General features: G+C 37.5%; 1 protein-coding gene across 5 annotated transcripts in view; it reads left to right on the top strand.

Annotated features, from left to right (window-relative positions):
- Positions 1-4,450: 4,450 nt before the first annotated feature.
- Positions 4,451-13,210, top strand: part of dachd (dachshund d) — a 112,383-nt gene continuing 103,623 nt past the window's right edge. For all 5 annotated transcript variants that reach the window (XM_016460952.1, XM_016460951.1, XM_016460950.1 and 2 more), the window contains exon 1: positions 4,451-5,229. In XM_016460952.1, coding sequence (XP_016316438.1) covers positions 4,670-5,229 — 560 coding nt within the window. In that variant the 5' untranslated portion in view covers positions 4,451-4,669. The remainder of the gene's footprint in view (positions 5,230-13,210) is intronic.

Here is a 13,210-nt window from a genome sequence, read left to right as displayed (position 1 = left end):
TATATATATATACTGGATTCTTTGAAGAATAGGAAGCTAAAAAGAACAACCCTTATTTTAAAATAATTTTTTAAACAATTTTAATGTATTTACTGTCACTTTTGATCAATTAAAAAAATCCTTGCTGAAAGAAATTTTATACAAAAAAAAAAAAATTGAACGGTAGAGTGTGTGCTTATATCTGTTTTTCTTTACCATATATATTTGCATATATTTAGAAACATTAGTTTGTGTTTATTTCTTTATCCAATAAATGAAAATATATATATATTATTGCATTATTGTTTTATTTTTCTGGTAATATATTTAAAATAAGGTTCCATTTGTTAACATTAGTTAACTACATTAGTTTACATGAACTAACAATGAATAATACTTCTAGCATTTACTAATCTTTGTTAATGTAATTTTAACATTTACTCATGCATTATTAAAAACAAAAGTTGTGTCTGTTAATATTATTTACTAGACCTAAGAATCGATAGTTGTATTTTTATTAACTAATAATAATAAAGATGAATAAACACTATAACAAATATATTGCTAATTTTTAGTTAACAGATCAACTAACATTAACTAATGGGACCTTATTGTAGTTAACCATGTAGTTTTCCTTTAAAATGTACTGGATGTAAATAATTGTGTGAGGTACTATTGTTTTAATATTTTGACTGCAATATTTATTTATTTATTATTATTATTTGAATTTATTATTATACTATAACTATTTCTGTTTTACAGGTTTGCAGTCTCTCACTGACTTATACGGTGGGTGATGTTGGGGGCCAGCTTTCGAAGAGCAGAGGGTAAAACTGTGTGTGGCTACTGCGTCATCTGCCCTCTGCCATGGTGTGTGTGTGTGTGTGGCGTCTCCGGATGGATGGGGTCAATGGCATGCGACCTTGAGGAGACAAATATTCAAAATCAATAAGTATTTGTCTCACTCTGCACTCTGTTTGTCTGAGCAGCATTTTAAGCTGCATCCTCCCCCAAAAAGGAACAATGTGAGTAATGAACGTGAGTCAGAAGACAGACATACAACACTTGCAGATGTACCCAAATATTTACTGCATGGAAGTCATGTTTATTCATCAGATGAGAAGGTTAGCAGGTTTGCATTTAATGCAGTCTGCCAATATGTTGCAATGCACGGCTATAACACCTGTTTCTATTTGAACCAGGTACGCCCATTTTATGCAATTAAAGTTATTTATCTCCCTTTTCAAAGTTCATCAGTTATGTTGAAATACTCTTAATGTCCATAAGGGGGATGATGTATGATTGGTGTAATTATTTCTTATTCACCATGCTTTCTAAAGCATATCAATTTTGTTAATACCATGTAATTAAAACATGTCAGTGCACTACAAGTTGCGAGCTGTATTAATGACTGTGAAAATTATTTTAATTAAATAGCCAATTATAGAAAAATCCTAACCATGAGAATTGACATTTAAATGAATTTCATTTAAATTGCTTTTCAACATTGTTTTATCAAAGCCTTATAGGCTGAATAAATTATTATATCAAACAACATACAGTGCCATTGATCATACGCGAGTCATATCGTAATTCTACTTTTAAACACTGATCCATTAGCTTTATGGTGATTCATACAGATGGAGGGAAACTCTATGCACTCTGTCTCTCCATTCGTTAGTCTTCTAAACGGTGCATTCAGGATGAGGAAAGAAAGTAGCCAGATTGTTCTCGGCTTGTTTGATGGTTCATGTATGTCTGATGTTTGCTGTGTGTTCTCCCTGTAACAAATACCATAAACAAAACGGAACGAGTTAGTCATCAGCGCTGCGACGCCATCAAACCGTTGTGCGTGTGGTCTTGTGATGGGCCTTTCCTCATTAGCGATGTCATGTCATCCCCCGGCAGTCTTCATGGGCCTCTGATATCATATAAACACATGGAAGAAACACACAAATCTCGTTGACTAACTTCAAGCACTATTTAGAAACCATTTAAATGGAATAGAAACCATTAGAAAGAGAATAGAAACAAAGAACACCCTTTATGCTCCTTCAGAAGATAATTGAGCATTTTATCCATTGCGATCAAACAGTCAGATTGTTTTCATTTGTGGTAGCATTTATGTCATCTGTTTGCCTTCCTGATGGATCGGATCCTTTTCAAGTGCTAGTAGTGTAAATGCCAATGTTGTGAACACATTGGTACACTTTTTTCTTTAAGGAAGGAACATGTTGACCCAAGTTAGGGCTCTCAACTTTAATATATGAATTAACAATTTATATATATATTGTTTTATGTTGAGGAAGATTACGTATAACTGTCTAATTGAGGTGGACATGCCATTTCTATGCTGTTGACCTTGAAGAGGACTTGATTAAAACAGTTTAACATTCGTTCTCAGCTGTTTCAAGCTGTTCTTTGTTGTATGTAACCTCTTGATTACTGTTGGTTTGAACTTCTCTCAGGTGAACTGTGTTATCATGTAGCATTCCTCTCATCCTGGCTCATTGAATAATGATGCAGCGTAGAATGGCTTCTTCTAATGAGCGAGATCGAGGAGTTCTTTTCTGGCCGTGATGCTTGTATTTACCCAGTACATAAAGATTGCAGACATTGTTAATTTAACCAGTAAAACTAATTGAACATTCAAAGTTAGAATGCAGTGAACAACTGAGAGTTTCTCTGCATTGTGCATCCTGCTGTTTGTCTATTGAAAGACTGTTGTTCTAATGGGAGTTTGATTCATCAGGCCCACCCAGCTTGTTAAGAGACTCTGAATCGGAGACATCATAGAGGTCCTGTGGCGTTTGTGGATGCCTTTTTGTCTTATCATCATTCTTCTCTAAACGAATGTCTGCTAGCAGTTCTTTGTGAGGAATTTTATGGCCATCATTTGCAGTTAACCCCATGCTAACATGAAAAATTGTTGGCAAACTATCATGACATTCATTGTTTTTAATGAAATCTTAATATGATGCATATTTAAGCAAAGGTTAGCAACATAAAGGGCAACTTTGTCTGGCTATGAATTTTAAGTGGGTATTGATTTTTACACTACATGCTACCTCTGTGCCTGAATGACAATTCTGAAATGGCATTCTGCTTATCTTTAAGCAGATCAGATCAGACTAACTTGAACTTATAAGTTTACTTGGATAGGTTCTGTCAGTGTACGCTTCCATGTTGTTTTTTCATTGCTTCAGGAGAGTACAGAACTATGTTCAAATTTGGTCTTTGAAGAAATACATATGTGTAAAATGAGACATGAGATTATACAGTCTTATATACTTTGGGGGTCTTTTATTCATATATCAAAAAGGGATGTGTTGTAACACTTTTTGTTTCAACATATGTACTTTTTTGTTGTTGCTCTGTATCAAATTTTGAAATGCAATGTTTCTATAATTGTCTGTTACAAATAGAAAACATACACATTTTAATTTTTGTTTCCCTACATGTTTATAGTTTTAAATCAAAATTCTAAAGCTTTAAGAAACGTATTTAAAATGTAAAAACATATTTTAAATTGAAAAGAAATATAAAAATGCATAGCCTATAACATATTGTGTGTGTTAGTCACTTCCACAATTGTGTGTAATGTGGCCTACACTGACCTATTTTATGCATCTTTGTAAATTCAGTAAAAGTAACTTGAAAATGTAATGAACCCTCTTGTCTGCTTATACATGATTTTTCTAGATTTTTCCTTTAACATGAAAACTTGCGTGGATGCCATATATCCAATTAAACAAGACAACAAATTCAGATGATACCAGTTCTGTCAACATAGGCCTGACGGCAAATCAAAAATGCCAGACCTGAAATGTTACTTTACCTACTTTTTTTTTTGTTCTGTAAATCCTCTTATAACTTGTACCATCACCTCAGGAGGATGGTGATCATGTTTGAAGTAATTTCACCCCTGTAGCTCATTTCTAATTGGTTAAACTGATGGTGTTACACCTCACACCGGTCTCTCCTCTAGTAACTCACCTGAAGTTTTGAATATGGTACTGATTCAATTCACACTACTTTTTGCATCTATAATTTTGTTAATTGTATTTGTGATAACTTTTATTAATATCAACAACAAACATATTTACAACACATCATTATATACATAGCTAAATTTTTCTTCATATATTTTCCATAAACGTATACAATATTAATGAAATGATAAAAAGTTTAACCTTTTTTTTATTTGTATATTGTCTCACTCAAAAAGTGTGAACTTCAAGTGTACTTTCAAACAATGACCAATAATAGTCGACAGGCGTCCTGACATGTATTAAGTTGAGTTTCAGAGAACATTCCTAGAAGAAGCACAGGTTTCATCCGAGCTCACGAAAAGGTTGTAAGTAAACGCTGGAAACGTTCCGCGCGCTGTTCCACTAGGGTCGCATTAGATTGTGCATGTCTCCGTTTCAAAGGCTTGATAGTGGCTCCTCCCTCTCCGTACCTTGTGACAACAACAACTCATCCACAGAGCAGAGGCACACTTTTCTGCTGATTTTCTTCCTGTCATTCTCTCTCAATCTTTCTCAGAGCCCTAATTTCAGCACGGCACCTCTCCACATCCATTCGCGCTTCGGCGGAGCGCACTCGGGGTGGATTTCTTCTTCTTTGCGCTACTTTTGCTTACTGGCTCTGCTTCCCGTCTGAACTTATTTGATAGGTGCAGAACACCATGGCCGTACCGGCTGCTCTGATTCCCCCATCGTCTCTGGTCCAGCCGTGTCCGATCCTAACTTCTTCGTCAGCATCATCATCATCATCATGTTCCGCGACCGCAGCATCATCATCCTCGCCTTCGGCCACTTCTGCGTCTCCTTCTCAGTCAGCGACTCAGAATCTGTTCCGCACGGATCTGATCAGCACCAACACCAGCAGCATCCCACTGGCCGGCAAGCCCGTGTATTCTACCCCGTCCCCTGTTGAAAACACCCCGCAGAATAATGAGTGTCGGATGGTGGAGCTCAGGGGCGCCAAGGTGGCCTCTTTCACGGTGGACGGACAGGAGCTCATCTGCCTGCCCCAGGCGTTTGACCTGTTTCTCAAACACCTGGTCGGGGGTCTGCACACCGTCTACACCAAACTCAAGCGGCTGGAGATCACGCCGGTGGTGTGTAACGTGGAGCAGGTCCGCATCCTGCGCGGACTGGGGGCCATCCAGCCCGGGGTCAACCGCTGCAAACTCATCTCCAGAAAAGACTTCGAGACCCTCTACAACGACTGCACAAATGCCAGGTTAGAACACTCTTTTAGCGCTTTAAAACAAATAATCAATAGTCAAGTTAGATAAGAAGTCAAGTGAACCTTTTGTTAGAATGTATGGGTAGTAAAACTCGCGTAGCTACTTTATGCGTTAGTAATATGTGGAAATAATGTACAGGATATTTGCAAGTACTTTCAGATTTTTACTTGCACTTTAAAAAATAAAAGTCCAAAATGTTTTTGCAGTCTGATGTCACACAAGAACAACAAATAACTTTTTATTCTGTAGTTTTATGTTCTTTATTTGTAATGTGACATCAATAACTTTGATCTAAAGAACTCTATTTAGGGAGAAAAGTAGAGGGATCTTTGCTGAACGTAAGGTGTTGCAAATAACCATTGAAGAAACACATCTTGTTCTTATATCGTTAAAATAATCCTAATAAAATATAGAAAAATTTGCAACAAATTCTAGAATACTATAAAGCGACTAACTCAACTTTATGCAATGGTAGAAAGTTGAATATAATAAATGCAATCATTTTATTGAAATTTTATAGTGCATGTAAAATACAGGGTGTTTTATTTTTTCAAATATTTACCAGAATTAATAATTCATAAATGACAGTTGACCCTAAATGTATTTTGTGGAAATCATGCACAGGTTTATGTATAGAGCATGAGAGCTTTTTATTCTTTTGGTTATATTTTTTCTACTAACAAATTTGGTGTTTTAAAGTCACCATGCTTTTGTGCATGCTGTAAGCACGAGTGAGCTCATATTGAGCATATGAGGAACATTTTAGTTGAAATGATTTTCTGTTATTTGAGCAGATTTAAAATAAGCATGCTTGTCAGACTTATTATAATAGATGTTCTCTCCTATGTATTAGTTGTATTTATAAGCAGACATTTCTTTCTGCTCTTTTCTTCCTCTGGGGAAAAATCAAATCATAGTCAATAAGTGCTTGTATACTTTATGGCAGGAGTGATACAGTGCTTGAAGGTACAAAATCACACAGGAAACAATTACTGCTTGTAACATCGGTGAATAATTCGCCCTGAAACTTTAATGTCACCCTTTAGTGATCAAGTGAATGGGCCCAATAATTACTAGAAAAAGTAAGCTAATTTAAAAATGTCAAGGTGTTGACAGCTCATCTGAAATGAAAACATAAAACACCTTGCATGCAGCAATTCGAGTGTTGTACAGTTTCAGATATTTTTTAAATGAGGAATTTCAATGCTGTAAAAACTGAAAATTAAATCACAAGTTGTTTATGAGAATATTGTCACAAATTGCTCATTATATTGTTGCCAGTCTTTTTAAATCTGAATGTGAAATCTGACAGGAACTATTTTTCCAAAGTTATTTTTTAAACACAATATTATTAATTAAAATAATTACAACATTAAAAGATGTATATAAAATAACACTCACACTCGTAATGTGATTTTCTGTTTTGGACAAGTGCCACTTTTATTCAGTGTGAGTGCGAAATAAAAATTCTTCTGTAAAAAACACATCACATATTTTTGCAAAATTTATACAATTATAACATGCATTATTGACTACTTATATACATTTTTTTTCTCTTTCATGTAAAACACATATATTGGATTTCTGAATGCCAGTCATAATTACAGCTGCAGAATAACACCAAATGCATTGCACAGTGCAATTCATTGTACACTTGATTTAAAGCAGTATATTTATTATATATTTTTGTCTGAAAATGCGCATTGCAAATATTCTCCTCTAGCTTTATGACAAGTGCGATGTGTGTTTGTCCAGCAGCGGTGCTAATGGAGCAGTCTGCTCTCAGTCCTTCCCATGCTGTCTGTCTGTGCCGAGCTCCTCCTGGGCCTGAGCTTGCATTCAGTCCGGCTCCCCTCCTCCTCGTGCGGCCCGTCCCAGGGTCCTGAGGTGATGGAGTGTGTGGTTTGAACTCCGGGGCTGGGAAGGAGAGTGGTCAGTGATGGGGTTAAAGGATAATGCAGTGCTACACATTGCTTTAATGACGCTAAAGTGCTGGCCTATTACTGCTGCATAGAGAGGCCTGTAATTGTCTCTGAAAGCACCTGGTACTGCCGGTGTTATGCTGAAATCAATCACCTCCTCTATGTCTGCTTCCCATTTGGAGGATTACATCATTTGTATGGACAAAGGTATCTGCTCGGATGGAACACAAACACACTGGCTCTTATTTACAGTGTGGATTTAATGTATCTACATCTGTTTTGGTTCTCCGTACGGGGAAGGTCAGCACGCTAAGTCATAACTCTTGCATGGACGTGACTTGGGATGCAGTTACTTGCTCAGATGTTGAATTTTAGGATGGATCATTTAGTTTATCTAAAGCAGTGTACATTTTAATGATAAAACGTTAGGAGTTTAGTTTTTTTGAAGAGAGGAAGTTTACCTTGGCATAACATGAGAACCTCAGAGGTGTGGCGCATTGTGTTGTGCTAACAAGCATAAGTGGTCAGGTTTGAGTCCTGCTTATTCAAATCCTATTCCCATTAGGCACAAAAACTAGAGATAATTAAAAAAATGGCATAAGCACTAGCGGTCTCACTTCTCCCGCACGCTGCTCGGCTTCCAGAGTGCTGAGGAACTGCTAATAATCCTCTTTGCTACGGGATAACAGCGGCCTTACATCTTTGTCTGCTCACGTTAAAAGAATTCCCCCTGAAGCAGAGTCAGACTCGCCCCGTTCTCCCTTCCGCATGAGGACGTGTTCCTCCGGCTCCCCCCCTCGTTCTCCCGGGGACCCTCGGCCCAGATTAATGCGCACCTTCTGCCGCCGAACAGATATGGGGCTGTAATCTCTCTGCTTTCATAGGAGTTATGAGTCTGCCCCGTGAGAAGCAATACTTCAGCTACTTGTTTTCCTTTCCATTTTGTCTGTGTGGGACGGTGCGGTTCTTGCCGCCTGGTGACATTTGAACTCTGAGGAAAGGTTATTGAAACAGCAGGGCGGTTGGGCTGGAGGTGAGTGCCGAGGCAGCTGTTACGTCGGAGGCTGCGTACGGACCAGGCGCTTAATTGACTGTCGTTGTCAGGTTAAATAGATGCATATGAATGCACTTGCATATTTTAATTTTTTTGTTTTAATATAATTACATTTAATTTAATGAAGATGCCTTGTGTGTAATTTTATCTAATTATGTTTTAAATTTCTATTTCTATTTTACTTTATGGATTTATACTTCAGTCACAAGTGCATCACATTTAACAAAATATTTTTGTTTGTGTACAACACAGACTGGCATATTTACTGAGGAGCGCCATTATTTTGTTTAGCACTCAGGGGTGCGTCTTAACACACAGTGGCAGATTTTATCGCTCTTTTTTTCCCCTCTCTCGCTCTCTTTGCAGTGCTCTTCTGATATATTTGTTTTCGACAAGGCACGGATGTGTTTACAGGTACTCATGGGAAATCTTTGGATCGAATTCAAATCATTCCCAGTCAGAGTGGGTGCTAAGATACCCGTCACCCAGCAACCACATCCAAGAGGGAGCTGAGGCGATAATAACTTCAAAAAACAGAGAGACAGATGCTGATTAGGATGAAAGAGTTGGAGGGGGGGATGTATGGGGGGGCCGGGGGATGCATGTTAAAGGCTTGTTAAAATCACAGATTCATTGTAGCAGTTTCATACAAATCATATTGTACAATTCCATATTCCTCACTCGCGATCGGTGCTGATAGATCGAAAATGAAGCAGATAAACAATCCGGATTTTAGGTTTGTTACAGCATGACTAAATGATGACAGTATTAAATTTTTTTTGGATGAACTGTCCTTTTAAATTAAAAATACGACTGGTCAAACACGCAACGTTAATTGCGCAAATAGCGAACGTTCGTGATTCTTAGTACAGGTTGCGTTGACTGTGAGTGACGGCGTGAGTCATCAATCAGTCTCAAATTCAACAAGCAAGTGTAAGTGTGTCGAATCATCTGCAGGTTTCTTTTTTTCTGACCACCAGCTGGATGAAACGAGACAGGACAGTGACAGATAGTCCGTAGTCGCACCTGAGACAGATTGCCGGTGGAAAAAGCAATGCATTATGAGCTCTCCGACTCCGAGCCCTGGCATGTCTTTAGCCACCATCCCTTCCACATTACAGCATATTTAGAAGCAGTGTGCAGATTGCTGACGCTCGTGCAGGGACGCTAACCACTACTGACACAAGTTAGAGGGAGCAGATGAGATTTCTTGATTGGAGCTCGATTCCGGGCCTTAGCTCGGCTCTGTCTAATATGGTCACATAAAGAAATTGATTTTCCCCAGAAATTAATTAATTTTTCATATAGCCCAAAGCTGGTGTTTAAAAAGAGAGTGCACTTTCTGGTTTCCTATTTTCCTCCTTTTTTAAAGAATTATTGCCTAACCATATTAATACTTTTGCCCTAAGGATAGAAAGATGATTGTACAAATGCATTCGGAAATATGTATCGCTGAGTATTTATGATTAAATTATGCAAATAACTCGGCTCTCATCTTTCGCGGACCCAGATTGTCTAATTAGGATTGATATGCCGAGTAGATGTTCGGGAATCTGAATACAAGCATGTCCAAAGAGCAGAAAATTGAAAATGACAAGGCCGGAATCCTTAAAAAGTGTTTTTTTTTTTTCACCGTCTAATTCAGTGTAGCTGTATGAGGAGTTAATTTTCCCTGGCTTAATTTTCATGTTGAAGCTGACACGAGGAATAAAAAAAAAGAAGAATACTTCAGGGAAGCAATCTGAAATGGGATTCCAGAAATTTCCTCTTCTTGTTTTTTCCCCCATCTTCAAGATCCTATCAAATGATGAATCTCTTTCTAAATAAACTTTTTCTTGTTATCACGGAAATATCTGCGTTGTTTGAACTTAATGGCCTCTTCTTGTCCCACTCTGCTGTGATAAAAGAGAATGATGGGAAATCTACCCTGTAAGAGTGATATTTACTCTGTTATAAAATGGAGGAAAGTCATGATGGATGTTTTATGAGCTCTGCGGTTTTGAAAGAAGACAGCAAAATCTGGATATTTAGGTTTGAACCGCTGTCATAAACAGCGTCAATGAGGTGCGGGGAGCTCGGAGATGCCGTCAACAGGTTTTGGCGGGACTGCAGTGAAGGACAGGTGACCGCTGAGGTCTCGAGGCTGTTTTCATTTAGGTCAGAACAAGCGCCACTTTACAGTGCAATGAGAGCGCCATGGCTCCATTAAAGAAAAACAAAGAGCTCTGGAGTGCTGGAGACTCTTTTCCTAGGACAAAATAAATAGCGTTCTCAATTCAATTCACTTCAAGCCCTCCTGCAAAAACGAATTATATTATTAAAGTACCTTTGATAAAACTGCTTTCAGAATTCCGCCATAAATTATATATTTAGTCATTTATGAATACTCCATGAAATATGCTTAACAAGGCATGTTAAGAGTTTTTCTTTGCTCCTTGAAAATACGTTTACATTTTTCAGGACTGCCAAATCGACTGAAGAGTCCTCACTCTGTTTGATGATTCAAAGGAATGAACGAAAAGAGGAAATTATAAGTTTTTTTTTTAAAATCCACATTACTCTCTTAGCAGTGCGACAAAAGACTCCTAACACCTCTAAAGGTATCTCATAAAGTTCCGATTGTTATCTAATCTTTACCTGGCCCACAGCTAATGACACTTGAGAATAGAATGGAACTCTATCAGAGCTCAAAGCATGATGGGCCTTTGACAAAGCTGAGACACCAGGCCTCTCTTATGAAGCTGGAATCCTCACGGGCTGCGCAGAAGCCTATCAAGTCAATTTAACACAATTGAATTATAATAGAAAAGCCCAATTTCGGTGCTCGTTCCCACTGAGGATCCCATATGTTGCCCATATTGATGCAGTTGTTTGTGCATTTGTATCTCATTCTCACAGCCTTTTGAGGAAGCATATTTCCAATTATTATAATTTTTTTTATTCAATAGCTTTTATTTCTTTTAGTTCATCTATTGCACTGGTGTAAATATGTAAGCGTCAAGTGTTTTGATTAGATTCCTCAAAATGTGCATGACTGTTGTTTACTCTTCCATTTGAATATATGAAACATTTTTAAATGCTGCTGTAGCCTTTATATGAAAGCAAAGCAAACCGAGACCTTGTAGCTTGATCATAGAATGCCAAATGAAGGCCAACTTGAATGAGTGTCGCACAGCACACAACTTTATGCAGGGAAAACATCCCAACATGCAATACAGCCCATTTAAAATAAATGGAAATGCGTTCTTTAATAACTGTAGTACAAAGTATGCATTTCTGAAAACCCTTCGAAACCCTCCACGGGCTTTACTGTATTTCATTATCAACAAACAAAGGTGTTGTTCCTTTGAAAGCAATCCAGAGCTTCTCACATTGCTGTTGTCTAAGTCCAGTGAGACAGCCATTCTGATAACTCTTTCTATGATGCTCTGCTTGAGTTTCTCTTCCAAGCTCAAATGTCAGCTTCTCGCTAAGGTTTCTTTAAAAAAGAAAGTGTTTTTTCCATAGCAAGTGGCTGTGGTACCCGGCTATTATTACTCTCTTCTTAAAGACTGACAGTTTGCTCCAGAGAGACATGACACCGAACTCGTCTGCTGGAGGCGTACCACTGCATTTCCCGTCTGTCCAATCAGATATTTGTAAACTGACGACACCTGGCAGGAGAAGGTAAATGGTGAGCCCAGAGCTGTAGCAGACACAGATATTGTGTTCAAGCCTGTGTGCGATGAAACAATTACATATTCAGAAACACAGACACAGTCTCATGATGACTTGAATGAATTCATCTGAGATGGTGAAATCGCATGACATTGTGTGACTTGGATTGTACAAAAATGTAGTACTTTTCATTATTATTATTTTTTAATTATAATCCTAGTTAGGTTTTTTTTTCATACATTTTTTTTCGTGCGACACAAATAATTTCTTAAGATTTCGTCGACTGCAAATTATTATTGTTATTATATTTGTTTATTGAGACCAGATAATTTCAAAAAGAAAAATATTTTTTCTCAGAGGTGGCTCTTTCATAGCTCTCAACTTTTGTATGAGATCTTTTGTCTGAAATTAAATATTGACATTTTTTGAATATGTAACTGTGAAATTAATGTGAATTGCATAGCTCATATTGAAATCTTTGACTTTTTAATGCACAGTTTGAGATATTGTTGACATTTCTTCTAAAATTCAAGAGGAGATACATGTGAGATTAATGGGGTCTTTTTCCCAGGAAGAAAATGAGAAACTATTGAGACATTTAAGAGCTTTTTCTTTCCCATGATACCCTTTGTTGTCTTTTGCATTACCTCTATTAATTTTAAGGCATGCTCAAGTCTTTTCCATCCCATGCTCTTACTGCACCAAAAAGGATTACGTTACTAATGATTTGATTGTGGATTTATTTTAAGACATGACGTCACTAACAGATGATTCAGAGAAAATGATTCCCTTGAAAGTTCTGCTTGTTGTTTTCATTTCAGAGCCGTTGAAGAGAAGGTTCATGGCTGTACATACATTTACATATTTACATTCATGTGCTCGGGAGAGAATATTCTTCCAAAGTGCCTTAAAGAAGGATAATTTATTCTAGTTGTGGATCCGGTCTCACATTTTAAACTCTGTTGTGAGCTGTGACTCCATTCAGACAGCTTACGCTGTGCTAATACAACATTCCCAGCATAATGTGTCTGTCCACATCTATTATCCCGCTCTGGAACAGGCAGTGTGATATCCGTAAACTTCACATATGAATAGGCTCAGCTGAAAAGGAGAATGAATTAAGTCAAGCTGACATTGCATGCCAATAAGCTTTGTTTCATTCCCAGTGCAGTATTCATTTGCGGCACAGAAAGATTTATTGCTTGATTGACAATTATGAGGATGAGGATGACCTAGTTTTTTGTAATGGAACAAAAATGGTTTTCATGGGACGGCACTGCCTGTCTGTGTATTCTGTGGATGCCAACCAAGTAAGAAGTAGGTTTTCTCACCAACAGAAAC

Source organism: Sinocyclocheilus anshuiensis, unplaced genomic scaffold, assembly GCF_001515605.1.
Source record: "Sinocyclocheilus anshuiensis isolate Anshui unplaced genomic scaffold, SAMN03320099.WGS_v1.1 scaffold136, whole genome shotgun sequence".
In the NCBI taxonomy this organism is placed as follows: Eukaryota; Metazoa; Chordata; class Actinopteri; order Cypriniformes; family Cyprinidae; genus Sinocyclocheilus; species Sinocyclocheilus anshuiensis.
This window is presented reverse-complemented; position numbering and strand designations above follow the sequence as displayed.